This window comes from Rattus norvegicus, chromosome 1 (genome assembly GCF_036323735.1).
Source record: "Rattus norvegicus strain BN/NHsdMcwi chromosome 1, GRCr8, whole genome shotgun sequence".
Taxonomy (NCBI): Eukaryota; Metazoa; Chordata; class Mammalia; order Rodentia; family Muridae; genus Rattus; species Rattus norvegicus.
In genome coordinates this window covers 189543473-189571159 of record NC_086019.1, presented here as the reverse complement: position 1 = coordinate 189571159, position 27687 = coordinate 189543473, and the positions used below count along the sequence as shown (strand labels likewise).

Below are 27687 nucleotides of genomic sequence, written 5' to 3'. Positions count from 1 at the left end.
CTACAGAAGTTCTCCGTTGGCCTGGCAGATTGCCAAACCCCAACTCCTCTGCCTAAGACGTAGGGGGCCTACTGATGTCAATGCCTTACCACATCCAACAATCCTTATCAGCCAATGTCCCGTCCTCTGTGGGCTAAGGAGTGTCCAACAGCTCTAGCACTCGGCCTAAAGGAGAGGGACAGAGGAGGACCCCTGCCCTAGAAATGGCCCTCACTAAAGACGGTGGAGCTGGAGAAAGGTCCTCCACTCTCTTCCCTGAGCAGGTACACATGGGTACAAGCTGTGGCTGCAGGGCTGGAGGGGGAGGATGAGGATGGAGGGGCCGAAGCTCTGCCCCATTCCCAAGTCATCCCCTTGAATCAACTGCTGTGGCTTTGCCCAGGCCTCATGCTGCACATTTCAGCTGTTGCGCACAGCTGCCAGGAGGCCTCGGTGAGCTCCTGTAGGTCTGGTGTGTGTGTGTGTGTGTGTGTGTGTGTGTGTATGTGTGTGTGTGTGTGTGTGTGTAATAAAGGACAACTGACAAGATAAAGAGTCTTTATTGACATAGAGCTCCACGTGACCTCTTCTGTCCTGCCCTCCTTGCAAACATACTAGGTGTCCCAAAGGTAGGGACACGAGCAGACAGTCCTGAGCCTGGTCCCGTCCTCCAGAATGCAGTCAGACTGCAGTCTGCCATCTGCCATCCCTATCATCTGGCCACCAACCAGAACCAGCCCCACAGTTCCCTTGTGGTCTCGCCTTGGCTGCCAGTGGTGGTGTCCACTGGGACCTGCCACTAGGCTGCTGTGTTTGTTTACTGGGATCCCACTTCCACATCCTGGGAGCCCTGGCTTCTGGCCACATGTGGGTAACTGGCAGTGACTTTGGGCAATCAAGTTTGCGTTCTTGTTGCTTTCCACAACTGGGCCAAGCTGGGACAGCAGGCTCTGCTTCTAGTCTCAGTCCGAGCTGTTCAATGAATAGCCTCCTTGGGGCAGTATCTACCCTCCCTTAACTCAAAATTTCCACTAGTTAGGGCCTCCCAAGCCACTGCCAGGCCAGCTGCGAGTTTCTAGGACCAGCTTCCAGCTGGGAGAACCCGACAGCTATGCCAGGACTGCTGTGAGCCTTGGGCAAACGGTCTATTGGGTGGACAGAATGGGCCTGAGCAGGTAGGGCAACAAGAGCTAGGAGAGCCCAGGGCTTAAGAATATCAGCACTGCTGTGGGAGAAAGCAAAATGAGTCCCTGAATCCCTTGTGAGGGAGGAGAGCCCAGGCCAACGGTAGGGGAGACAGCCAGGCTCTGAACTTCTAGGGTCAGGCCAAGTTCACATCTTCACTTCACCATTCTTTCGATTTCTGGGAAACCTGCCAGCTGGGCTGTCTCTCAGGAAGCACTTCCCTGGCTTGGAGGAACCCCGGCCTTAGCACAGACCTCAGCAACAACAGCACACTCACCTAAGACACAGTGACGCCCAGAGTGCCCACAGGTACCTCAGTAGTCTGGCTGGGAACAGGAGAGTGGCCAGGGCCCTTGCCCACCCCTGACAAATTGGAGGGTGTCCTGGGTGCTAAGGTGAGGTTGGCTTCCTGTGACATTTCCCCAGGACAGCTCTCCAAGGTCCCCGAGAGATTCCCCAAGGATGGTGATTTTTCATCATAGCAACAGCCGCAGCCAGGGCTAGCAACGACATGGATCTGACCATCTTCCTCCTGGCTGTGGTGTTGCTTCAGGTGGCCACACAGATGGCAGGTGAGGGACGAGTACACAATGCCAAGGCCCAGGTCATCCCCAAAGGGCTTGGGCACCTGCTCTGAAGGAGGAGGGGCCTTCAGCCAGGTGCCTCCTTTGAGCCCCAGCTCTAGACCAAGGCATTCTGGGGTGCTATTGGGTGGGGCTGAGTTCAGGGGACTGGGTGGCAGCTCCATGTCCAGTCCGAAGGTGAATAAGGGCATGGAGTTGGGGGACTGGTTAGGAACAGGGTTCTGGAAGGGCTTGTACCCTCCACATCCACTGTCAGTCCCTGCTGCTGCTGTGTCCGTGCAGACGCCACTGCTGCTGAGCAGGCTCGAGAAAGCCTTGTAACCAGTGTCTCCAGAAGGCCCGACACCAGGCACCCCAGCGTCCTGGGACGCACCCTGCTTCACTGCCTGCACAAACTCTTGGTAGCCACTGGTAGGGGCTGGGGTGGAGCCAGCTGTCCCGTGCTGCAGGACACTCATGTGAAGGATCTGCTCCCAGCTCTCCGCTTGCTGCATTGGTGGCCCTGAAGAATGGGGGTCAACCGGGCTCAGAAGATCCCCTTCTTCCAGATGTCCAGCCTGCTTCTGTTCTGAAGCCAGCTCTCCAGGATTTGGGGCGGGGCTGGAGAAGTCACTAAAACTCCGGTAGGCAGGATTGTCTGAAATGACAAGGGGGACCTGTGTGCAGGCTGTGCCAGTTGCTCTCTCAGGGTCTGGGTGTGGAGGCTGCTGCCCTGTGACCTGGCATGTGGTCTCACTGGGCCCCGTGGGGAAGCAGGCCCAGGACGTAGAAGCTTGCCCACTTTCTGAAGGCAGAAGGGAGGATGACTCTGCCATGCTCGACTGGCCAACGCCTCCATTCTCAGCCCCCAGCAAGTCTGAAAACAGGTTCTCAGTGAGCCGGGCCATGATGTCTGCCTGACTCTCCTGGAAGCCCCCTCCGCTGTTCTCAGGTGACATGCTCAGGTCCCCTTTGACCATCTCATCCTCTTCCTCCTCCACATTCTGTACTGGGGCCTCAAACAGCTCCATACAGCGCACCACACTGACATGAACGTTCTCTGGCCAGAGGACGGTCCTGCTGACCTCCGCAGGATACCAGCCTGCTTTTTCAGGACTCTGGAGAGGCTTGGTTTTGGCAGCCTTCGGGGATTCTCTCTCTTTCTTCACTCTATGCTCCAGCAAGCAGGGCAGCAGCTTGGTTAGACAAGTCTTCCAGTGCCTGCAGAAGTAAAACTTAGCGTTCAGTTTGCCACCCTTGGAAAACTCCTATTCATCCTTCAGAATCCTGCATGGAACCACCCTGTATTGATACTGGGGTGTTATAGACATGGTCTTCTGACTTTAAAAATCAATACTTAGCCTGTTCTCACTGCAGAATGGAGACTCAGCCGCCCACAATTGAACCCCCTGCCACCCTTGGGGCTAGGAAGAGAGGCGGCAGCTGTGTAGGGTCAGGGAAAGGGAGTTGATAGCTACCAGCTGATTAACTATCACATTCCCACACAAACCCACAGAAACGATGACCCGAGTTCAAGTTCAGATACATACCGGCTCTTGGTTGACTCCTGGCTTCGGGTCTGCTTCTCCCAGAGGGACACCTAAAATAGACAGTCAATCAGTGGGGGGATGCCTGTCAGCACCACCCAGCCGCAGAAGGCTAGGTGTTTTGACAGACAGCAACCATGCCTAGACAGCTGAGATCCACACAAGCCCCACAGAACTCTGGGAGCCTCAGCCTCCCCCTGACCCCCGCCACCTGGGTGAAAGGGCATCAGAGATGGCAAATGCCCTCAGATACTCCAGCTTGCCTGTGCTGTCCTTGACTCTGATCTGGCCACACAACTCCCTGTGACTAGCAGAACACGGCAGAAATAGTACTGGGCCCACATGGATGTGGGCAGGGGCTTTGCAAGTGTCCAGTGTGTAGTTTCTGCCCGTGCACCATCCTGCCTAGCCCTGACCGTTTGTTCCTCGAGCCCACCCTACCCATGGCTGGGAGTCACACTATGGATTACCTTCGTGTCCTGAATGATGATGGCTGCTAAGGGACTGCGTGCTGGAGTGGGAATCTGGTCCCACCATATCTTCTTAATCCTGAGGATGGAAAGGGAGTGGGTTAGTCTCCGAATGCACAGTGGCCAAGGGGCTCTTCCAAGTGTCCTAGCCAGCACTCCTCCCAGGGCACCAAGGCCACACTGATTCCCTTTTGGTTATACAACAACCTTGATCCTAACTGTCATCGCCATCGCCATTCTAAATGGGCAGAGGAGGCCAGGGAGAGCATGATACTGGCAAAGCTGCTTTGCAGACCTATCTTCCGGCAGGCTCAGGGGAGGATACCTCTCTGCCCCAGGGCACAAGCAAAGACTCAAGCTGTATAGCAAGGATCCTGCTCCCCCAAGAGTTCCTTTGGGAGCAGGAGGAGCATTGTACCACGCTGGCTTTAACAGGCCTGAGAGGTCAGAGGCCATGAAGAAGCAGGCTTCCCCTTTCTTCCTGGACTGACTGGCCCCTGTGGCTTTCACCCCACCATCTTCCCACAGTTTTCTGAGCACCTACTATGTGTGTCAATCCCTGTGCAAGGGCCACGGGGACTAAGTCAGAAAAACAGCCAAAAGAGAAGCCGCTGTGGATGGCCTTCAAGAGAAACAAGACGTATACATATGGCCAGACCCATGGCTCCAGCTGCAACATGTGGCAGAGGATGGCCTTGTTGGACACCAGTGGGAGGAGAAGCCCTTGGTCTGGCCCAGGCTCGATGCCCCAGTGTAGGGGAATGTCAGGGCAGGGAGGTGGGAAGGGGTGGGTGGGGGGGGGAACACCCTCATGGAAGCAGGGGGAGGGGAGAAGGGATAGGGGGTTTATGGATGGGAAACTGGGAAAGGGGACAGCATCTGAAATGTAAATAAAAATATCCAATAAAAAAAAGAAAGAAAAAGAATGAGTATGTCCATACAGATATGTATATGAATGTTAGGATGACGGATGAAACAGTGAAATAAGAGGCCATGGATCGGGCTGGAGAGATGGCTCAGCGGTTAAGAGCACTGACTGCTCTTCCAGAGGTCCTGAGTTCAAACCCCAGCACCCACTCAGTGGCTCACAATCATCTGTAATGGCATCTGATTCCTTCTTCTGGTGTGTCTGAAGACAGTGACAGTGTACTCATATATATACAAATAAAATTAATAAAAAAACTGCAGTTTTTAAGAGGCCATGGATTTAAAGGAGAGTGGAGGGGAGTTTTTAAAGAGGTGTTTGGAGGAACAAGATATATGGGAGAAATAATGCAGTTAAAATTTAATGTTAAAAATAAATTTAAATTTTTTTTTTGGTTCTTTTTTTTTTTTTTTTCCGGAGCTGGGGACCGAGCCCAGGGCCTTGCGCTTCCTAGGCAAGCGCTCTACCACTGAGCTAAATCCCCAACCCCAATAAATTTAAATTTAAAGGGCTGCTGTTATGGCCATTATTGGAGGAGGAGGAGGAGGAAGAGGAGGAAGAAGAAGAGGAGGAGGAGGAAGAGGAGGAGGAGCAAGAAGAGGAGGAGGAGCAAGAAGAGGAGGAGGAGCAAGAAGCGGAGGAGGAGGAGGAAGAGGAGGAGGAGGAGAAGAGGAGGAAGAAGAAGAGGAGGAGGAAGAAGAAGAGGAGGAGGAGGAAGAGGAGGAAGAAGAAGAGGAGGAGGAGGAAGATGAAGAAGAAGAAGAGGAGGAGGAGGGAGAGGAGGAAGAAGAAGAGGAGGAGGAGGGAGAGGAGGAAGAAGAGGAGGAGGAGGAGGAGGAGAAGGAGGAGGAGGAGGAGGAGAAGACATTAACCATGGCATACTGTGGACACTGAGAGGGACAGAGGACAACTCCATCTCCTCTATGCCAAAATCGACCCTTCTTTAGCCTCAACTCAGCTCCTTCTCTCCAGAGCACCCACCATTACTGCCTCCCACTTGGCTTTCTTTTCTCCAGAGCACAGCCACTGTGGAGAAGCCTCCAGCCACAGGCTGCCCTGGCCTGCGAGGCAGACTTCCAGCCTTTTCTCAGCCAGCACAGTGACTGTGACCTCTGGCAGTCAGGAGAGGTAAGCAGGGCATTCACATCAGGTACTGCAGAAGGGCCAGCTAGAGGCACCAGCCAAGTGAGAGCCAAGGAACTCACTTGATAATGCTGAAGTAACAGGTCAGGCAAAACAATAGGATGCAGATGCAGGAGATGCTGACACCCAGCGGGAGGCGCTGCAGCAGGGGCAGCTGGAAGTCTGAAAGGAGAAAAAGAGTCATGAATTGGGAGGCCACCCTGTGTCACGTGCGTGCGTCCTCACTTGGGGTTCCCAGGGACCCTTGGTTACCTGGCTGCAGATAGCTCTCACACCTGTCTCCCCAACCCCCCAACCCCCACCTTACACACCAAGTCCTTTCGCACCAGTCCCTGTCCCTGTCCTCACTGTCCCTGATCCACATCCAGATCACAACAGCTTGGAGTTGTCTCGTTTTCCCAGAGCTCAGAGGTCAAGTGCACTGGAGGGCTCAAGTTCAAAGCCAGCCTCCATCAAGTCCTGAGTGACCCGGGGCAAGTTGTTTGCTCCCTTGGGGTTCTCCTCTGTTCAGCGGGGCTAAAAATATGCTTCCCTCACAGGCTAAGAGGGCCGTGTGGTTTAAAAGATCACACATTCAGTGCAAGCACAGGAATCTTTTCTTTGTTCACGGACTCAGAGGTATCTCTGACATCGTCTCCCACCCTCTCCTCCACCCAGGCCCGCACTCTGCCTCCTTTCCTTCCTGGCGTTTGCTTTCACCTGGATCTACCTGGTTTCTTTGTTTACATTTGTGCTTTTTCAACCATTTTTAATCTTTTGTTCACGATGCGTGTGTTAGGATCTGAGCGCAGGAGTGTGCGAGCCATACATGTGTCCATCCTAGCCTTTCACACTGTTTCAGATGCTCTGCTCTCACCATCTGCACAGGCTAGCGGGCCACCGGCTTCTCCTAATTTCTCTGTCAGGATTATGCATTCATGCTACTGTGCCAGGCTTTTACAGGGGCTCTGGGGGTTTAAACGCAGGGCCTTATGGCACTGACCCATCTCCTGCGTTTCTGTTTTTGGCATACCAGCTCCACTGCTCTGTGTGCTCTCCTCACCACTGGAGCCCCCAAGGTCATTCAGTCACAGATTGACATTATTTGCTGAAAAAAAAAATGTGTGCTGTACATCATGCCTGCTCCGGACAAGCCCTCCTTCTCCTCAGCAGTACCACTGCGTTAACCTCACACAATTTTCCTCAGTCCTGACTATGCAGCTATTTCTGACTGTATAGAAAGAGGACTCAGTCAGTCTGTGGCACCCATCAGTGACAACCATGGAAACTGTGGGCCTATTTGCAGCCCTCTGATCACTACAGCATAGCCACAGGGAGGTATAGTTAGAGAAATCCCAGAACTGAAAACCCAAGGTCAGCCAGAGGGAATTTCTGAACAGAGAATACACACAGCTGTAGAGATCCTCACAGCCCAAGACCCTGATACTCACGGTTGTACCACGTGATGCTGGGACTCCACTCACTCCAGATGCCAGGGAAGCTCTGGGACAAGACCCTCACACGTGCCCTATAGCGCACCCCTGATGTTAGGGTGTTGACTGGGAAGCTCAGCTTGGGTTCCGTGTAGGTCACATTATAGACTTTGAACTGAAGGAAGACAGGGACATGTGAACACAGAGCTGGCAGGTATGTGTGTCGGTTCCCAGCCTGGCTGCTGCCCTGGGTGCTCCCTCAGTGCTGGGAATGGCATCATTCCCACACCCCTGCCACTGCTAAGAGGAGAATGAGGCGGAGGCTGCCAGCCCTCCCCTGACTTCTCCAATGACTGGCATCAGCTATTATCTGGATTAAACTGGGTTTGAACACAACATAAACCAAGGCTAAGCTGTATGATCTTGAGTAAGTAATCTCAAAGAGGTCACCCTTGGGTTTCTGGTCATCCCAGTAGTGGGGATGCTAGAAAGGAGGGGAAGGAAGACATGAGTAGCAGGAAATGACCTGTTTCTAAAGCAAGAGCCAGGCTGCCCCTACAGACTCCTGCCTTTGTCTATCTGATGATCCCTTCTGTGGAGAAATTATTTTTGGGGAGAAGGAGGGTAGAATGATTTTGTTTGTTTGTTATTGTTGTTGTTTGAAAGGGCCTATGTAACCCAGGCTAGTCAAGAACTTCCCATCCTCCTGCCTCAGCGTCCTGAGAGCTGTGGTTACAGGCTGGGCCACTACACCCAGTTCAATTCTGCTCCCATCTACACACTGAAGACAGATCACCATGAATAACACACAAAGGCAAATGTGACCAGGAGTGTGCCCAGTCTGAAGTCACTACTCTGCTACCCATAATCTCATGTGTACCCCGCTGGGAAGTAGGTGTGGCCCAAAAGCCCCCTTACTAAGTGAGTTAAGACTGCAGGGATAAGTCCCCCTCCTGATGCTGTAGTCTGCATCCAGAATGTTCCCTAGGGTCCATGTAGTAAAGGCTTGGTCCCTAGAGTGGAGCTAGTGTGGAATGGTGTCACCTAGTATGAGGAGGAGGAGTCACAGGGCATGTTCTCCGGGATATTATGACAGTGGGTGTATGCTTGTGTGTGCCCACCCCATCCCCTCTCTCTCTGCTTCCTGGCCACCATGAGGTGAGCAGCTCTACTCCATCATGTTTCTGCCATGATGCCTGCATCAACCCCGGGCCCAGAGTAATGGGGTCCTAAGACCACAGGTTGATCTCTAGGAACTCATGCGTTTAAATAGACATCTTCTCTTACAGCTGATGTTCTTGGCTCTTTGTCTTAGTAAGGGAGCACCGGCCCACATGACTGCACACTGCAAACGCAGGGTCAGGAAGGGGACGAACATGCCCGGGGCAGAGCCTAGCCAAGAGCAGGTTCTCGTTCACTACCCCCCACCCCAGGCTCCCAGCTCCACGGACGGAGCATGCCTTCCAGCCCTGTTCCCAGGCAACGGCAGGGATCTGCGGTGCCCACTCACTTCCGCCGGGTTGTCCTCTCTGGAGATGTTGACCATGCAGATGAGGCCTTTGTGCAGGAAGTTGTTCGATGGGTATGGGTTGCTCCACATCAGCAGCAGCGCATTGGAGACATTGGTGTGGAGTGTGAGGTTGTCTGGAGCTGGGGGCTTCACTGGGGAGGAAGGGCACCTGGGTCAGGAGCTTAAGCCCTGGAATCTCTTTTGTTTTGATGTCCCTATTAACAACTTCATCTTGAACTTCTGATCCTCCTCCCTAGACTCCTGAATGCTGGGATTACAGGGGTGTGCCACCTCACCAGGCCTATCACTCCCGAAGTAACCTTACCCGTGACATCATGACGGCAGAGCGTATATTAAGGTCAATGTGACAATGATTTTAAACCCATCCATGGGTTAATCCTAGTATTTTGTAGGTGCCCAGTGGTCTGAGCAGCAGTTCTAATCACAGATCGAAAACTGTGAGATCTTGTCTCGGATATGTGGTCTTCAATTCTGCCTCTGGCATTGAGAAGCTGTGTGACCTATGGCAAAGCCATTGCCTTCTCTGATCTACAAAATGAGACTAATCAGTCTCTTTTGGAAACTGAGGTTCAGATAAGTGATGCGATTTGCCCTTGGTTGCACAGCAGCAAATTCTGGCTTTCAATTCCTGTTATCACTACGCTTGCGCAGGGGTTTAGCTCAGTGGTAGAGCATCTGTCAAGTCCTGGGTTCCCTCCTCAATAACACAAACAAACAAACAAACACAAGATAAAACAAAACTATGTGGGAGCTTGTGGTAGGGATTGCTGCGGGGACTCTGGGTAGAGTAAGGTCAGCCTTCCACACTCAAGGCACAGGACAAAGCAGCAGGTGACCTGCGGTCAGTGTGTGCCCACCTCCCGCACTGGAGCACCCAGACAGGCCTTACCATTGTCACTAGGCTTGAAGGAGCCTTGCCACAGCTGTCCCCGCTCAGACCACAGTTCCAGCCAGTATGTGTCTGCCTGGATCGGCTCCTCTATGGCCATTTGGCACACACACACGGTGTCGGCACTGTTCTTGGGGGTGCATGTGAGGTTTCTGCAGACATAAGAACGATGTTAGGGAATCACTGCCCATAGTTACCAGCTACCCTGGTACCCCCACAACTTCCCAGGTTACCCCCACCTGACAGGAAGACCAAGGCAACCAGGACCAGGCATGGAAATGACTTGGGGTTAGCATCTTGCTGGCCAGAGACCTTGCCCACCTCATTCTGGACATGGCCGTTCTGGCTGTGGTCCTCACCCCAGGCTGGAGCATTAAGTAATTCACAGTGTCCCAGCATCCCTTGGTTTACAGGGGACTCTGATAGGCTGTAGCACACCTCCCACAGGCTCCTGCCCGTACACATCGGGATATAATTCTGCCAAAGGGCCACCAAACAGGCCACCCGCATCTCATAGACCAGACCAAGGGCCAAAACTCAGTTTCTATAAAATTCCACACAGGAAGTTGAAGGCTTTTGAAAAGACAATATAGTTTCTGTCACTACAGCGAAACTGCAAAGCAGCCATAGACAGGACGTAAATGAAGGCAAGGGTGTATGCTAATAAAACTTTATTCATAAAAGCGGTAGTCTGCCTGCTGTGGTTGGGCACACCTTTAATTCCAGCACAGGCAGAGGTGGGCAGATCTCTGTGAGTGTGAGCGCAGCCTGGTCTACATAGCATGTTCCAAGACAGCCAGGGCTACATAGAGAGACCCCGCCTCAAACAAACAAACAAACAAACCAAACCAAACCAAACCAAACCACAAAACAAGCAGTGGCCAATTGACTTGAGGTCCATAGTTTGTCAGTGCCTGGTCTGTGCAGATGTGCAAAAGCCCAGCTCACTTGCCCTGAGGCAATAGGAGGGTAGAGGGTCACCCCTCAGGCATTAGGGCAGTGTCTGTGTGTCTCTGGATGCTACTGAGTGCTGAATCTGTGGACTTGGTTTAGACCTAGGCACAGTGCTCACAGAGCACCTAGAAGCCAGGGAATGTCCCGGAGCAACCCCTGGACACCATGCCTGCACCTTCACAACAAATCCCACACAGCCTTGTCCCATGGCTAAGCGTGCTCAGACGTCGTCAAACTGTTCCATGGTTCTTTCTTTCCTGACATGTGGATCCTGAGGGTTAAACTCCAGCCCTCAGGGATTGGCTGAGCCATCTTGCCGAGCGTATTTGCAATTTTTCCTTTTTTGAGGCGGTATTGTATCTCTAGTCCTGGCTAACTTCAAATGCTGGTCCAGTCCAACATTGCAGCCCCAGGACACAGTGACAGGGATCCAGAGTCCCACAGTGTCCTCTGCAGCCTGTGGGTGGTGGTGGCGGGGGGTTGGTAACAGAACTCAGGGTCATCCATCAGACAAGCTTTCTGCCAACTGAGCCGCACCCTCAGCCCTCTCACTTTTCATTTTGAGACAGAATCTCACTAAATTGCCCAGCTGGGCCTTGAACTTGTGATCGATCCTTCTACCTCAGCATCTCAAGTTGTTGTAGATCTGCACCACCAAGCTCCAAGCTTGGCTCAACTGAGGTATCACGCAGGATTCGTTATCCTAGACCTGGCTCCACCTCAGACACCGCTCAGTGAGCTGCTGCGAGCCTACAGCACAACATATCCCGGTGCTCGCCTGAAACAGCAAAGGTCTGGACAGACCTCTGGGCGCTGCCCCACTATCCCACTTACTCAGAGAACTCAAAGAGCAGCCTGTAGTCCAGGAGGAGCTGAGAACTGCAGTCCACAGTGCTATCCAGCTGCCACTCACACGTAGAAGTGCGGATGTAGTCAGAGAAGCAGGTGGGGTCACCCAGGACCTTGATGCCCCCTGCAGACACAGCCAGAGCAGTGGAGTCATGAACAGGTCAGAGGGAAGCTAGCACAAACAGGATCATGACACACATGCAGACGATAAACATGCCTGCCCACGCACACACAGCTATAGAGGTGCACTCTCCCTCAGAAGCACCCATCTTAAAGCACTGGGAGAAGAGGTGGTGCCCTATATTGTTGCCTACCCTACACATTTTCTTCCCCCAACCCCTTCCCTAAGAGGCTTAGCCAATGGAAGAGCAGGAAGGAGGGAGGAGGAGGGGACAGGTACTTTACCATCAGCTCCCTGCCAGGAATTCAGGTGTGTGTGTGTGTGTGTGTGTATGTGTGTGTGTGTGTGTGTGTGTGTGTGTGTGTGTGTGTGTGTGTGTATGTAACAGCCAGTGAGTGTGGGGCTTTGCTAAGTGTTGAGTGACTACTATTTGGGGCCCTCAAGAGCTTCCTGACCCACGCCCTACATGGCCACTGTCCAGACAAAGTCACAATACACATGCCACTGGGTGTGCAGGAAATGTTTATACAGCAAACAGAACTCTGATCTCCTGACCCCTCTCCCCCAACAGCTGCCCTGGGCTTTCCCATCACACAGAATAGTCTGCCCTTGTCTGGGCTTGGGATAGAATCTGTGTGTCCATTTGATTTTTTTACGGTGTCTCCATAGCCACCTCAGGCTAGCCTCCGGCTCATTATGTAGCTCAGGGTAGCCTCAAATTCACAATCCTCCTGCCTCACTCTCCCAAGTGCTGAGCTGACAGGGGTAAGCCACACCTGCCCACATGAGTGAGAAACATGTGTCCACATGCTGGCCTTCTAGACTGACCCAGAAACTCTTTCTCTTTCCAGATCTCTGAGCCACCCTGGTCTTCACTCAATCCCTCTGATCAGACTGTGCAAGGTCTTCTGACTCAGGGACCCTGTGACGTGTGTTCCCACCCCATGACAGGCAGGCTCTCCCTGGGGGCCTCACCAGGAACACACCCGCAGTTGATGCCACTGTCCCTTGTGCACCCTACTTTGAAGTGCAATGCCCCCTCCCTATCCACCCATTTCCCAAGCCTCCCAGACTCAGTCCTGAGCTACATTTTCCCTTCATCTTTTGACAACCTTTGGTATATAACTCAAATTATTTTCTACTTAGTTCCCGGACAGCCTCCACTTTCAATTTGAATTAGTGTCAATGAAAATAACCAGTCATGGTGATTTGTTACCGTCTACTTCCGCCCTCCCTCCGCAATTCCCACAAGGGCTTTGTTCTGTTCAGTGATGGACGAGAGGACCTTGACATGTCATTAGTGGTTGATGAATGAATGAACAAGAGGTGGGGACTTACCAGAGCCAGTCACCCATAGCAAAATCAGACAGCTCACGGAGGACAGGAACTTGGTGCAAAGCCACCCCATTGCGGACACAAAGGTGCCTGCAGAAAGAAGAGTGGACAGACGATGATCTGAGGTCAGTGGGGTCCATTTCACTTGTGGCATGGCCTCGCTCTTCCATGTCTCTGTGCCCCTCTCCACACAGAGCCAGAGAGCATGCCCCTGTGTGCCTGTCCCAGCAGAGCTGTGGCACACATTCACAGCTTCCTCAAGTTCAAGTCCTGGCTCCCTTACATACCAGCTGTGAACCTGAGCAAGCTGTACCCAGTGCCGCAGTTTCCCTGTCGGCTCAGTGGCCATCCACTGACAGCCCCATCTCAGAGGTGCTGGCATTACATGAACAGACAAACCCAGCAGGGCACACAGTGGAAGCCCTTTGGCTGGCTCAACTATAAAAGCAACCTAGGCTGGGGGAGTCACAGGGGAGGAAATGACGGTAGACCCCAGGTCTGAGAGTACTCTGGGACTGGGGGCAACATAGTGCCTGCTTGGTATATACCAGGTCCTGGGTTCCACCCCCAGAATCTGGGAGGGAGGGAGGGAGCAAGACTCAAAGTAGAAGGAAAGAAAAGAAATGAGGTGGTGGTGGGAATTTGGGAGTGGGGGATGGGAGAGAGAAGCATTGCAAGGGGCCCCCAGTGCCCCCCCAGCAGTGGGTCAACCCCAGTGCCTCCCCAGCAGTGAGTCAGCCTCCAGTCCCCCCGAGAAGTGGGTCAGCACCAGTGCCCCCCTCTGTCTGGGTCTCTATCTGGAGGTTGTATCTAAATTTGCGGCCGCAGACCCATTTGCCCCTGAGCAGCAGCTATGAGCCCACAGCCTCTGGAGTTCTGCTTCCTCCTGCTGCAAGGACCTGTCAGGCTGGGTCTGGCAGAGCTTCAATGAGGAAGCAATGCACAAGGTTGTCACCCTGCCATACATGCATCCAGTTCCAGCCACAGGTGGCTCATGCCATCATCAATCCTGCCAGATACTGCCCTCGCGGTGCAGTAAGCACTCAAGGCAGAGACACGTCTGCACTGTCACCAAGTGTTCATTCGTAAAGTCACTGTCCTTCATGTGTGTATACCTGCAGCAAGCACTCCGGGTGTGACGCAGCCCTCAAACAATGCTGCACTGTGACACCATGAGAGCTACCATGTCCCTAGTCACTAGACTTCTTCAGCTCCATTGTATCCTGGGACTGACTGCCTTCTCACACCGGTCCATCATAACCAAACTGTTGTTCATTCCATGTGTGTGTGCAGTCTGAGACCTGCTGCTCCAGAGGGAAATAGACGATTTCAAAAAGGCGAGCATTAGATGAATTAAGGGAATGCTCATACAAAGAGAGTATATGGGGAAGACACAGGAAGCCCAGCACAGAGTGTGTTGAGATGGAACAGACTGAAGCAGGCAGATCGTGAGTTCAAGACCAACCTGGGCTATACAGGGAGAGACTGGAATGCAGCTCAGTGGCAGCGTACCTGGCCCCCAGATCCTGGGCTCCCTCTCCAGCACCTTCAAAAGAAAAGCAAGTGCAAACCCTGAGTCCCAGGTTATAGGAACTTGTCCAGTAGGCCCCAGAACTAGCAACACACAGATCCAAAATCAGAAGCCAGGTTCCTCTGCTTCTGAGCCCCAAGTATGTTCCTCAGCTTCTAGGACTACAGCCAGAACCTAACAATGAAGTAAAATGAGCCGTGGAAACAACCCTTGCACCTGTCAACTTCAAATGTCAACCGGCCTGTGTGACACACTGAAGCCTGGCTAAGCCGTGGTAAGGTCAAGAAAGGGCTTCACAACTGACTGACGGCGGAGCAAAAATTGTTTAGCAACAGTGGTCTTCTCGGGTCCTGGTAACAGAATCTGAGACCCAGGGCCAGGGAGGTGACAAATTCCAAGCCCCTCTGAGACTCTACTCACTCTCCCAAGGCCCCACAAGTCTCCAGGGCCTTCTGAGCAGTGACCACCAGCCCCCTTCTCATTGATAGCCCAGAAACATTTCAGTGAGCCACATCTGGCTCTCCCCATGTGCTGAGAACTCTCCTTGCCCTGTCACCAGAACAACCACCCCTGCCTCAGTCTGGCACAGTTTCCACCCCAACACGGGAGGCTAAACAAAAATGTGTCTGGCTCCAGCATGGGCGGCAGAGAGACTGGGAAAAGGACAGGGCTGAAGATGTGGTCCATTGGTAAAACTCATGCTGAAACCCTAAGTTTCATCCCCGACATGCAAAGGGAAAGAATAAAAACAAGAAGAGCGGAAGAAGCTGCCAACAAACAAATAGTGTAAACACACAAAGATCCTGCAAGCCAGTGCCCCTACAAGCCAGTGCAACACCGCTTGGAGGAAAGCAAGCTAAATATACAAATGGTTTAACAAAGAATTTGGGACAGACAGAAGACATGGAACCCCCTTAGGATGCTCCTAGTTTAAGAAATGGAAGTGTAAGGGGTAACCTGTGGCCAGGCATGGTGGTAAATGCCTGTAATCCCAGCATCTGGGGAGTGGAGGCAGGGGGATCCTAAATCAAGGCCAGCTAGCACAACTCAGCAAGACCCTCAACCCTTCCCTGAAGAAGGAGCTGATCGTTTAAATCATGCATGTGTCACCAGAGCTAAGGGTCTGTCCCCAAGAGTGCTAGTCATAAGAAGCCAGGTTCATGTCTGCCCTCATAGTTCCTTTTTCCCTAGTGCCCAGAACACGGCCTGGCATATTATGTAGTGGGAGCTCAGTAACTGTCTGTTAGAGGGTGAGTGGTAAGAATTAGGCAAGGACAAATTCAACAATCTCCACACAGGCCTTTGGTGGAGACTCTGCCTACACAGTGATATGTGATGGTAACTGGTGCCCTAGCTTACTTCACAGATGCCTTACGAGGCAGATACCATTCTATAGACAAGAACGCTGGAGCACAGAATTGGTAGGATGCCTGCTGTGGTCCCAGAGCTGGAATGGGATCCACAATCTGTGGGCTTGACCACTGTGCCGCTTCTTGAAATGCACTCCAAAACAGGAAAAACGGAACTATGACGAGCAGCACATGCAGAGGAAGAGAGATTAAGGGTCAAGGGGGTGTGGTGGCTTCTGAAGCAACTGACCCAAGACTCCAGTCTAAGTAGGCCTGCTACTTCCTCCCAACTTCAAGACAGCTGGGCTGGGCTGGCTGGGAGCCAAGGACACATTGCTTCTAGGCAGCCGCCACTGGGGTTCCCAGAAATGGCGGCCACGTCAACAGCCCCACCTCAGACAGGGACGCAGGGAAGTCCAGGGCCCCTATTTGTGCTGGCTCAGCCCAGGGAGGGGCTAGCACAGCCTGCTCCTGCTCCAATAGTGGAGCGAGAAGCCCATAGGTGTTACCTGCCTCCCTGCGTACCCTTTCTTATCACAAGTACTTCAAAGCACCTACTATGTACCACTTCCTACAGTTGTAAATACCACTGTCTTTCAGGGGACTGAGTCCAAGGTCTGGTACTTGCTAGGCAAGCACTCTACATCTGAGCCATTGCCCAGTCACATGTATGTGTATATGCATTATTTTGGGCCAGGGCCTTACTACATGATCGAGTCTGGCTTTGAAGTTCATCCTGTAAACCAGGCAGGCTTTAAAACTGGGATCTTTCTTGAGAGGCATGTACCACCAGCTGGCTACACTCCTTTCTTCTTTTAACAAGGACCTGAGTGAGATAAGAAGATACTGGAGAGTTTCAAGCAAACATAAGATTGTAGGGGTGATCCTGTGACTGATCTAGGAGCCAGGGATGGTTGTCAGGCCAGGTCGTAGGCCAGCAAAAGGCTCCGAGGCTCACACCAGACTGAAGGGATCATGGGGGAAGAAGGATTGAGGACCTCCCCATTAGGAACTGCTAACACAAAGGCCAGTTGTGGTGGCACAGGGCTTTGGCCCCAGCCTCAGAGTCCGAAGCAGGCAGATCTCTGTGAGCCAAATCAACTTTCAAAGCCCCCTGTGAAGGCAGCATAATCCCACGTCCATTATGCAGTCTGAAAAAGTCTTAAGGAGGCCTGGAGGGAAGGTGACTGACCCACCAGGCAAGCAGGGAGGGCCTGGTTGCTTCCTGCCTGCAGCTGAATTCTTGGCTCAGCTGAGATGTGGGTGTGGTTGGCAAAAACAAGAGAGGCTGGCAGGACCTGGTGGCAGCACTGTCTGCCAGTCCAGAGAGACCAGGGATGTCTGAGGGGACAATAGGAAGCCATTGAGGACTCTAAAGAAGGGCAAGAAGCAGGTCCTTTTGGAACTGGGCAAAGGGCAGGGCTATCGAGACCTGATTCCTAGTGCAAGGGTGAGTGTCCTCGGGCACCCTGCCATGGAAGAGACATAGGAATGGCATGAACCGTGGACACCAGTCAAAGGCCTGGGGGCAGAATATCCTCATAGACAGCTTGAGAGTGCTGAGAAGAGAGGTGCTAAGGCCCAGGAGGCTGTGTGATGACGAAAGCCTCTTCCAGAAGGGACAGGGGTATCCTGGGATCCCTTCGTGGGCCAGGGCTCTAAGCCCCTGAAAAGGGAAACCATCATGGGGTCGGAGTTACCAAATGCAAGCGTCCCTTGACAGTTGTGAACACACAGGGCTGACAATGCCCTCAGGGAGTCCTTTGGGTAGTTTCATGGGATCCCTGAAGCTTATCTCTGGAAAATTCTGGAAGCCCAAGAGAGAATCGGGTCCAACTCCTTTCAGCGCCCACTCTGGCTGATTATGCCTGCATAACCTTTTCCTTGTGAACTCTGGTGGCACCTCTGTGCCACACCAGCCTTGCTGCACGGCAGCCCACAGCAGCCAGAACTACCACTGCATCACCCCGTGTGGACATCTGAAGTGGGTATGAAGGGTTTCCATGGAGACATATTGATGCATGATACCCCATCCTTTCCTAGAACTTTATGTCTCTGGCCCACAGCAAGGCTCTGGGCAGAGGCCAGCGAGCTGTGATCAAGCACCACTCTAATCATTACTTACTGTTCCAGAAACAGGATACAAGGCTCCGAAACACTGATTACTGATTAAATTCTGTCTAGTGTGGTCTGGACTCTACCAGGCTCCTGCCAGAGACCTGCAGAAGCTATAGCTCCTCACCTCACGACAGCTGGATGTACTTCACTCCCTCTTAGGGACCCCCTGAACGCTGACACCAACGGAGAAGATTGTCGATATAGGTGTATCAGCCCCATTTTAGGGATGGAGCAACCTGGCCCAGAGAGGTTCTGAACCTGTAAAAGGATGCACACTTGGTCACTACTGTGGGTGGGATCTGAACCCAGGCCTCGGAGTGTGTAATTCTTGGTCCGATGCCTGGCAGAGAGGTAACAGGGAGTGGTCAAACCAAAGTCCAGAGTCTGCCATTGTCTTCATTGCCTTCAACGGGAAACTCGTCTAGTGGTGGCTGGGACTTCGTGCCCCTCCCCCACACCCAGAGCAGGCAACACTGGGCATAGTTAAATCCCCTGTGCCAGCTGCAGACAGGTGTGGTAAGGGCAAGGGGCACTCGTCTGCATTCTTCCTGCTGTCTCAACCCTGTACTGTTATGGGCCTTGGCAGCAAGGGCCCGCCACTTGGGCAGGGACCCCAGAGTACCTAAGATATAGGTCATGACTCTAGGACAAAGCGCAGCTCCACACCGACTGCGAAAGAACTCTGAGTCATGGTGAGGTCCTCTCAGAATGCAATTTCCTTCTCTGGGAAGTGGGAACAGGTTTTCTTGTCTCAGTGGGCAGTTTCAAGAAAGCAAAGAAACCGACCATGGCCTGGGACAGGGTTTACAGAATGGTGAGAAAAAAAAAAAAAAGGCAAAAAGACTAGTTGCCATGACAACAGCAGGAGTAAGTTTCTCCCAGGTACAAGCTTCCTTCCCAGTGTGGGATAGAAGTCCAGGATCTCCAATTCCAAAACACACAGCATGGGGTAAGTGGGACCAAGTCCCAGGAAGATGGGGCGACCTGCTGGGGAGGTGTAAACTACCTGACTAGCCAGGGCTTTGTTTGCAGGGAGCTGACAAGAGGGCTGTGTGAGGGGTGCCCTGAAGCCAGGCACAAGGACATTGAGACAGGAGTTCAAGGCCAGCCTAAACCTCATGGTGAGGGTTATCTCATAGAAATGGGCAAAGTGAAGAAGAACAAATGATTCTCCAGGGTCAGGCTACAAAGACCACAGGGCAAGGGGCTTGGCCTGTGGGGTCCCTAGAACCCTTTAGTGTTGTCTAGGCCCCTCAAGCATCCACCCCACCATGACCTAAGAGCCTGCCCAGGATAGCAGCTGGTTCTCTACATCTGTAAACAACATTGCCTAACCTGTGCCTGACCCTGTGCCCAACAGTAAAAAAATAACTAATCACTAATTCACTTAAGCTTGTGGTCCCCACGTGACTACCATCATTAGCTGGTGTCCTGCGGGTAGGAGCAGACCTGAGATGCTAGGAGATCCCAGAAAGAGGAAAAGAATGGTAGAAGGGGGTCCCCACTCCAGAACTGGCCCCGCCAGGGAAAGTCCACCCTCTGTTCCTAGGACTACTACCATGTCCCAATGCTGGGTTCCATGGTGATAGGATGGGAGGTGGGTTGGAGAGCTTCCTCACCTGCTCATCAAGGAGCCAGAGAAGATTCTAGAATGTCTACAGCCCTCACTACCATCTTCCACACTGGGCGATGAGGAGCCAAAGAGTTGTCCTTATCAGCCCATATCCCCCTGCCACCCAAGTCCCCAAGTATACCTTGGGCAGTCCAGCTTGCTAGGTCACCTAGACTGTCTCCTTCACTTCCCACTCTCCTTGCCCAGCACGGATCTCCTCACCTAGACTGTCTCCTTCACTTCCCACTCTCCTTGCCCAGCACGGATCTCCTCACTACTGTTGCTCCACCGACCTGGGCGAGCCCACTCCCACATTAGTCTACCTTCCACAGTCAAGCCAGCCCTTTCCTTTCCACCCCCTGAGCTTTACTGGTTCTGTGCTAATTCTCCACCGAAGGTCCCTCAAGGTCCACGTCTCACCCACAAAAGAGGAGGCAGCCAGACTGGAGTGATATGCTGTCCCACAACATTCATCCTGGCCAGGTGATTTCCCACGACAGGGCCTTTGCCTGTGCCAGCCTCACTGCCTGAAATACCAGCCAAGAAGCTTTTGCCTGAGGAGGAGCGCATGCACATGTCTGCAATGCCTGACTTCTTCAGTAATGTATTTACTTTCCCGTAATGCTAAGGACCCAATCCAGGCTCAGAAGCACACATTGGAGACAAGTGCTCTACCACTGAGCTACATCCCCACTACAGACAGGCAGGACAAGCTGTACCCCACTATATGACCAGCAAAACAACATGCTCAGGATCCTGGTTTCTGAATAGAATGGAGTGCTAGCCTCCTAGAAGCAAACTGACACAAAGTCTCCAGGAGAAAAGCACGCTTGACTGGCAGAGAATAGGACAATTCAAGTGTGACAGAGAGGAACTCAGGCTGATTCACACAGAGGGAGAGAAAGTGACATCCAAAGTCTGCTGTGTCCGCTTGCTGTGCGTCTGGCTATGCTGCTTCAAAAGCTAGAAAAAGACCCAGAGAAACTGAAGGAGCACATTGAGCAGAGGGTGTCTGGGTGGGGGTGGGGCAGAGCCCACATAAACAGAACGCAGCTGTGGCGTAGCTAGTGGGCTCACACCGACAGCTGCATTATCTAGGACTTCGCTCTCGGTAGACGACATACTTTTTACAAATATGGATTTACTTGCTATGTCATCCAGGTTGGCCTTCCACTCAGGATCCTCTGGTCTCAGCCTATTGTGTTGGAGGGTTACAGGGCTATGTGCTGGACCTCAACTACACCTATCATTGGTGCTGGAGAGATAGCTCAGTAGTTCAAGTGCTTGAGATGCAAACATGAGAACTAAAGTGTGGATCCCCAGGACCCATGTAAATGATCCACCTATATTCCCAACACGAGGAAAGGAGAGACGAGGTATCTACCAGTCAAACTGGCTAGGGGGACTAACACCATCTGCTAACTCTGGGGAATAAGCCTGACTGTGCATACGAGGTGACGGCGGGTGATTGAGGATTTCAGATTTCAGCCGTTGCACATGCGTGTATGTACACGTACACACGTAGACATCCTTTGAATACATCAGGACATCCAGAAGAGAACAACTGGAAAATCCTTTCTGAGAGAGCAGTAAATTCTCTACCACTGAGACAGAGCCACATGTGCCTACACAACGGCTAGAACAGTCAGTGTTGGAATCCAGCAACACAGATAACAGAAATTCCACCCACCACCAAACACTTCAAAACCACACACCACTTCCAAAAGCTCCGATGGCAGACACGAGGAATTAACAACTCTTTGGTAGGGACAGACAGATGGCCAGCACAGGCCTAATTAGCCAAAAGCATACTTGGAAAACAAGAGAGACCAAAAACAACTGTAACCTCAACCAAGACACTTCAGATGAGAAGATACACGGAAGAGAAAGATGGGAGGCTTCCTCAGATCAACCACGGCAAACACCAAAGGCTCTCACAAACTGACCGCAGAAGCATGCAGCAAGAGGCGCTCTAGAAAGATACGAGCAGGCGAAAGCCTCCCTCGGCTCTAACAGGACCCTGATCAAGTCAAGTCTGAAGCCAGACTGAACTCCAAAGTTACCAAAGGTAGAGGGAATGCCTAAAATAACCATAGAGGGAAAGCCTGAACTAGAGGACCCCTTGGCTGGAGTGGAGCAATGGTCAGTACCTCCAAGGGAGTTGAACTATGGCCAGGAACTTAGGTTCCCAGAAAGGCAGCCTCGGAGATCATCCCCAGAGTGAGCACACAGTTGGACCTTGTTCCAGAGGCAAATAGGCAAGAGACTGGGGCTCTGTGGTTGGGAGGACACTCAGCCCACGGCCATGGCCATGGCTCTCCTCCCACAGTCTCACTTCCCCTTTTGAAAAGGCAGACACCCCTGCTACCCTAGGGAACCTCAGGCCACCCAGTTCTCCAAAGTGGACCTGTGAACGATGGTTCCCAGATCCAACTAAGACAATCTGATTCTCTTAAACTCTCCTCTTCAGTCAGGGGACTTGGGCAGGAGTTGAGCATGTAGGCTTGTGGGTGACCTGTGTCAGAGTGTCGCCTGACAGATCGCTACACCAGTCTTGGGGATAGGAGCTCAAGCCAACAAACGCTTGGCTCCTTATGTACTTGATCTCCCTTCCTCACTCTGTGGGACTGCGAGGAAGGGGTTCATCTACCAATAATCTGAAAATTGACTGCATGGAGGCCTGGCAGTATTCACAAGATTATAGTCAAATAAAGAGGTGGTCTTAGTGGTAGGTGGTGGTGGCTCACCTTGTGACCTAATTTTCATTCTTTATAACCAGTGGAGACTCTGGGAGGCACGAAAGGTGACTCTAAATAAGTGACTAGACTTCTCTGTCCCTTCATCTGGAAAACTTGAGTGTCTTACAGCTCTCACCTCTTAGGGCTTAAACAAACTAAGATAAAAACAGGTGTCAGATCCCGCCCAGCCCCCTGACTTCTACTCCTGCCCCTCCCTGTTCCCTCAGTCCCAAACAATCTCACTGTTTCCTTGCTGTGGGTAAAACACAAGGACCCTGTTCCCTGCCTAGAGCCTTTGCATCTCTGTAGTCTCAACTCCGAGGCTAAAACTCCTTGGAGACACCTTTTCCTCAGGACTGTCAGCTTCCTGGGGGCCTTTAGCGCTGTGCCATTCACGGTTTTGACCCTGGCCTATGGCTTGGCACCCAACACACATGAGTACTGCCCTTCATTCTATAACTACTTCTGGGGGCTGCAGGTCCCAAAGCCCCCCAACCTTCCCACAAACCTCATGAAACTGAAGTCTCTGAGCTGGGGCCCCACTTTAAGCTTCGCCATCTCCAAGAGGCTGTGGGCCCCAGAGGCTGTGTGAGTCAGTGGTGGCAGCACCCAGAACTGCTTGACATCAGTGCTTCTTAGAAAGGCTGTGCTTAAGAGACTGCACGGCACCCGCCAGCACGCAGGCTGCAGGAAGCCCTGTGTCACCAACCCAGGAGGCTACTACTGACCTTTGTTCCTCCCCTGTCTGGTCCTGTCACTGACTGATGGTGCCTGTGAAACACCAGGAGCTTAGACACACCATCTCTCCTCATTGTATGAGATGCCACTCATTGATGCAACAGGTCTGGCCTCGCCCCTCAATTAGTTGCAAGGGTGGTCTCCAGCACAACCCTGGCTACTCTTCGGGACAGTGGAGCATGGCTGTGAATATGGTGAGACTCTGTTCCTCTCGGGGAGTCTGAACTGCAAGGACTTTGTCAAACACCTCATCTTTGGCCTGATACAGCACCTGGCACCCCTAGTCCCTCAGAGCAAGAAGGAATGGCAGCTTGAAAAAGCAAAACCATCCTAAGTGGGAGGAGACATCAAATGCCTTGCCCCTCCATGAGTAATGGTATGGAAAACCCATTCCTTGAACATTCTCATTCTAGATACCTCTGACAAACGGGAGGTGTGGGGATGTGGAGTGATTTTCTTGGGGTCACACAGATCTGAACCTGGACAACCCTCGCCCCCCCCCCCCATTTCTACCCTCACTTCCTGCCTCTGGCTCTGACAACCAGAACAATGGACTCTGATCCATGCTGGGTGTCTGAACCTGGGTCACTGTGAGTCTGTGCCAACCCAGGCAAGCCTCACGCAGATGGAAATCCAGCCAGACATAGCTAGGCTGGGCTCAGAGGCTCAACCCGAGGAATGCTCAACAGTGTCCTGTCACAGCAGGCACAGTCACAGTGCAGCCCCTGCCTCTGCCACTCTCTGATGAAGGACCCCCAGCAAAGGTCACTGCACACATCCATGGTTGTCAGTGTGTTCTCATTTTGCCGAATGAATCCTTGGGGGGTAGCAATAAAGATGTGTTCACTTAACGATCCGTCGTGCCTGCCGCCCCTAGGTACAGTTTCGAATAGGGCATACGTGACGCCCTGGACCCTCACTACGATGCTTGAGTGTTCTAAGAACGTTACGACAGAGACTGAGCTTAGAGCCCACAAGGAACAGATCAAGCCTTTGCTACCTCCAAGCCTCACTTCCCAGGTGGCCCTCCTGTGCCATGGGGACCATGACAAGTTCCTTTCCACACATGCGAAGTGTGAATATGTACCCCAGCTAGGTCCCTGACCCAGATCCCCAAGGCAGAAAAGTAGGGTGTGGCGTTTCATCCCCAAGTGAGGGCGTAGTCATTGTGCCTGCCTCAGGGACAGCCTCCCTGGTCACTTTGACCTTCCCCAGTCTGGGATGGCACTGTATAAGACCTCCGCACAAGCCTCAAATGGTGACAACCCTGCCCAATTACCAGTGTGTGGTCATTTGGGCAACTCGCTTCGGTTTCCCCATCCATACCCTGAAGACCCAGGATCAGGTCCAGGACTAGGAATCTGTCCTGTGACTTCCCTGTGCCCCACAGCAGGGAACTCAGGGGCTTCTGCAGAGCTATCTACACTCCCACATATCTGCCCCTCTGTGATAGCTAGGTGGCACACTGAGCTGTCCTACCTTCTAGCCTTTGCCCATGCTGTACCCACAGTTCAGCATGCCTTCTCTTGTCTCTGATTCTCGACCTGCCCAAGTGCTCCCCCACACCCAAAACTGACTCAGGGGTTGCACTGCCCTAGGAAGAGGTGTCTTGTTTGCCCATCATACTCCGTCTTGTGTGTTTGTCCCTCAGTCAGAGAGCACAGCCTGAAACAGCAAGCAGAGCACAGATGAACTGGAGAACAAACACATGACATAGTGGTCACCTCAATGTCCCCTAAGTAGTCATGACTCCTCTGGCTGATTCCTAGAGACCTTACCAGGACTGTGGAATCTCAGTACTCTCTTCTGGCCAAACATACCCTCAAGTCTCAGTTTCCCCATTAGACTTTAGGATGGGACAAATGTCCCAGCAAACGCCCCAAGACTCTCAAAAGACCACCTGTAGAGGAAGGCCAGTGAGCCTCACACCTCCCAAAGGGCTGAAGAAGGGCAGGGCCCAAGAGTGCTGGTTTGGGGACAGACTGAATCAAGGACTAGCTGGCTTATACAACGTCCAGTTTGCCACAATAAATACTCAGGTTCCTGGGTTACTGAACCGGAACCTGGGAGGAGCCTGGTAGTCTCAGCTTCTAGAAGATCCCTGGAACGTCTTTGTGGGGACCGGACTGCCGAGGCTGCCTGAGTTTCACAGTACGCGAGCTGTTCACTCGCTCGACCTACACCGACGGCAGCCGACCCCGGCTGAGAGAGGAGCCCAGCAGCCCCACGCCCACCCGAGGATCCGCGGGCTCTGGTTCCAGCCCAGATCGGTTCCTTATCCATCACTGGCCGGTCCCCAGCCTTCCCCACTGCCCGTTCCTACCTGTGTGTTCAGGCTCCACGCGCCGTGCGGGGCTTTCCTGCGCGAAGGACCTCGCCCGGTTTCCTACGCCGCCTGGTGCCCCTTATTTACATGCGACGCCCCGCCCCGTGCAGGTCATTTACATGCCCCGCCCCCCGCCAGCTCATTTTCACCCGCGGTCCTCTGGGCCTTGCGAGATCGCCGGCTTATTTGCATGCCCCACCCCAAGCGTCCGTAGTCCTAGAGGGCTCCGGCTTGTGAGTCCCAAGACTTTAGGATTCTAATCTTTGCCCTTTCCCTACAGACCAGCTTGGCTTGTGATTGCGGCTGTTGCTCTTTTTTTTTTTTTTTAACTTACCCAGCGCCTGTGCCAGAGAAATTAGAAAGCCAAAACAGCTCATCAATTAATAGCGAGTGCCTCCTGCCAGATCCAGGCACTCCATGTCCTGTACAGCCATCCCTTTCCAGATGACGAAGCTGAAGCATGGACCTGTTAAGGAACGTGCTTAAGGGTTGATGAGATGATCTGCCAGCCTACGAGCATAGGTCTAGCCTTAGAAACCACGGAAAAGTGAAAAGACAGAACTGGCATCACAAAGTGACATCTTGCCCTCAACAGTGGTGCAACTGTGACCCGCCTTTGCTAGCTAAACCATCCCACGGGCTTGCCATCCTGCTTGGGGGATTATGGTTTGGTTTGCTTTGGCTTAGTTTTTTTGCTATTTTGATATAAAGCTTTGGCTGTCATATTGTAGCACAGTCTGAACTTCAACTCACAGTAATCCTGTCTCAGTCTTCCAGGGAGGATTGCAAGTAAAAGCCACCACATCTTGCTGTCTTCTGAGTCTGCAAGCCACCTTCTGATCCTGCCTGGCTGGCCACTTGTCTGAATGTCAACTCTGCCTTATAGCGACTGGATTATATGACCCTTGTCCAGGGAAGAGGGGGGCTAGATGAGATACATCTGTATGTGACAGGATTGGGCCGGCCTGCCATGGTGCTTGGAACCAGCCCTGCTTGGCTCAGGTGCTCAGAGAAGCTCAGCAGAACTAGGCTGAAAAAGCAGCTGGGCCAGAGCCTGAGAGCCTGGTTGTGAAATCAGAATCTACCCAGTGCTGACAGACCGACCGGAAGGCCATCAGGAAGGAAGGCCAGCGCACATGCGGTCAGGAAAGGCATTTGGAAATGTCTGGTGGTGGGAATTCTTAGCACTCCTCTTGCAAACCTTTTTATGAATCTGAGCTGAGATCAGAACAGAGCCAAAGAAGGAAGCTGACCAAGAAGACAGACTATAGCAGGAAGCTTATCTTCCCTCCACAGTCCCAGCCTTCTTGAGTGACCACTCTGTCTGGCCCAAAGTGGGCTGGGAGTCCCAGATAATCCAGGTTCCTCTTCTAGTTGAAGGGCTTCCCAAGCTCGCCTCATGACAAGCTTAGAGCACGTTCCAGCACAGCAGACAGAGCTGCCTTTGTGCTTACCTCAGTTTTTAACAGTAGACTAGTTCTGGAACAGAGCTAGTGTGAAAGAATAACTAGATAGTGCAGGAGAGAAAGCTCCGTTTGGTCCCCTCGGTAGATCTGAGTTTGAACCCCAGTCCCCATGTTAAAAGGCTGAGAGTGGAGCTTGAAAGACTACACAGTAGATAAGAGTCCTTGTTGTACCAACATGGAGCCCAGCATCTGAGTAAAAGGCTGGGCTTGCCTGTAATCCTGCACTGTGGGAAAAGGACATGGGAGGATTTCAGGGGCTTTTCTGGCTGATGGCTTGGCCTGAGTTCAGTGAGATACTCTTTCCCAAGGGAATAAGGCAGAGAGTGGTACAGCAGGACACCCAGTGCATACACAGACATGCACGTATTCCCCACCACCACCAACACACACACACAAGCCAGGCATAGTGGTATATACTTGTAAATAGTAAGGAGGTAGAGACTGGGGCCTGCCAGCTAGCCAACCCAGACTACTCTGTGAAGCCTAGGTCTCCGTCTTAACAATCAAGATGAGGGAGGGGCAGTAGTTCAGTCCGGACTAGCTGTGTGAGACCCTGAGTCCAATCCTCAGCACTACAGGATCTCAGTGCAGTGGCACATGCGTGTAATCCCAGTGCCAGATTGAAGTTGGAGGGGAAAACAGAGGCAGACGAAGTCCAAGGTCATCTACAGCAAGTTTGAAGTCCATGTGTACTAAAGACCCTGTCTCAAAGCCAAGTACACACAAGGTGTGGACTGGGGCTAGAGCAGGGCCTAGAGCACTTCACATGTGAAGTCCTCCACTGGCTCATGTGCCACAGCTTGATCTGCAACCTTTGGACACAGTCATTGAGAGGCGACCAGATCCTAAGACCTCTGACCTGGGCCTAAGGACCCTGGGCTGGCCCACCAGTAGATTCATTGTCTG

The 27687-nt window shown here is 52.5% G+C and overlaps 1 protein-coding gene across 4 annotated transcripts; it reads right to left on the bottom strand.

Moving 5' to 3' along the window:
* Positions 1-520: 520 nt before the first annotated feature.
* On the bottom strand, positions 521-25421 carry Il4r (interleukin 4 receptor). Of its 4 annotated transcripts, XM_006230215.5 has the most exons (12): positions 25313-25421; positions 18026-18159; positions 14369-14449; positions 12907-12993; positions 11433-11571; positions 9645-9796; positions 8735-8886; positions 7243-7399; positions 5875-5974; positions 3745-3823; positions 3278-3327; positions 524-2948 (listed from the first exon to the last, which is right to left on the bottom strand). In XM_006230215.5, exons 4-12 carry the CDS (start codon positions 12974-12976, stop codon positions 1442-1444), a joined length of 2406 nt encoding a protein of 801 aa, XP_006230277.1. In that variant the 5' UTR covers positions 12977-12993; positions 14369-14449; positions 18026-18159; positions 25313-25421; the 3' UTR covers positions 524-1441. The 4 variants fall into 4 exon arrangements, with proteins under 4 accessions (NP_596871.2, XP_006230277.1, XP_017444293.1 ...); NM_133380.2 differs by lacking the exon at positions 18026-18159 and having other exon boundaries at positions 521-2948; positions 25313-25385; XM_017588804.3 differs by lacking the exon at positions 18026-18159 and having other exon boundaries at positions 14416-14449; positions 25313-25395.
* Between the last annotated feature and the right edge of the window lie 2266 nt (positions 25422-27687).

What these genes read in the sequence shown, in the direction of transcription:
- Il4r (XM_006230215.5), bottom strand. Translation starts at nt 12,976, where the DNA reads ATGGGGTGGCTTTGCACCAAGTTCCTGTCCTCCGTGAGCTGTCTGATT. An exon ending in CAGCATCACGTGGTACAACC is followed by an intron (nt 5,975 to 7,242) that starts GTGAGTATCAGG and finishes TTCTCCTTTCAG; the next exon opens with ACTTCCAGCTGCCCCTGCTG. An exon ending in TCATCATTCAGGACACGAAG is followed by an intron (nt 3,328 to 3,744) that starts GTAATCCATAGT and finishes TGTCTATTTTAG; the next exon opens with GTGTCCCTCTGGGAGAAGCA.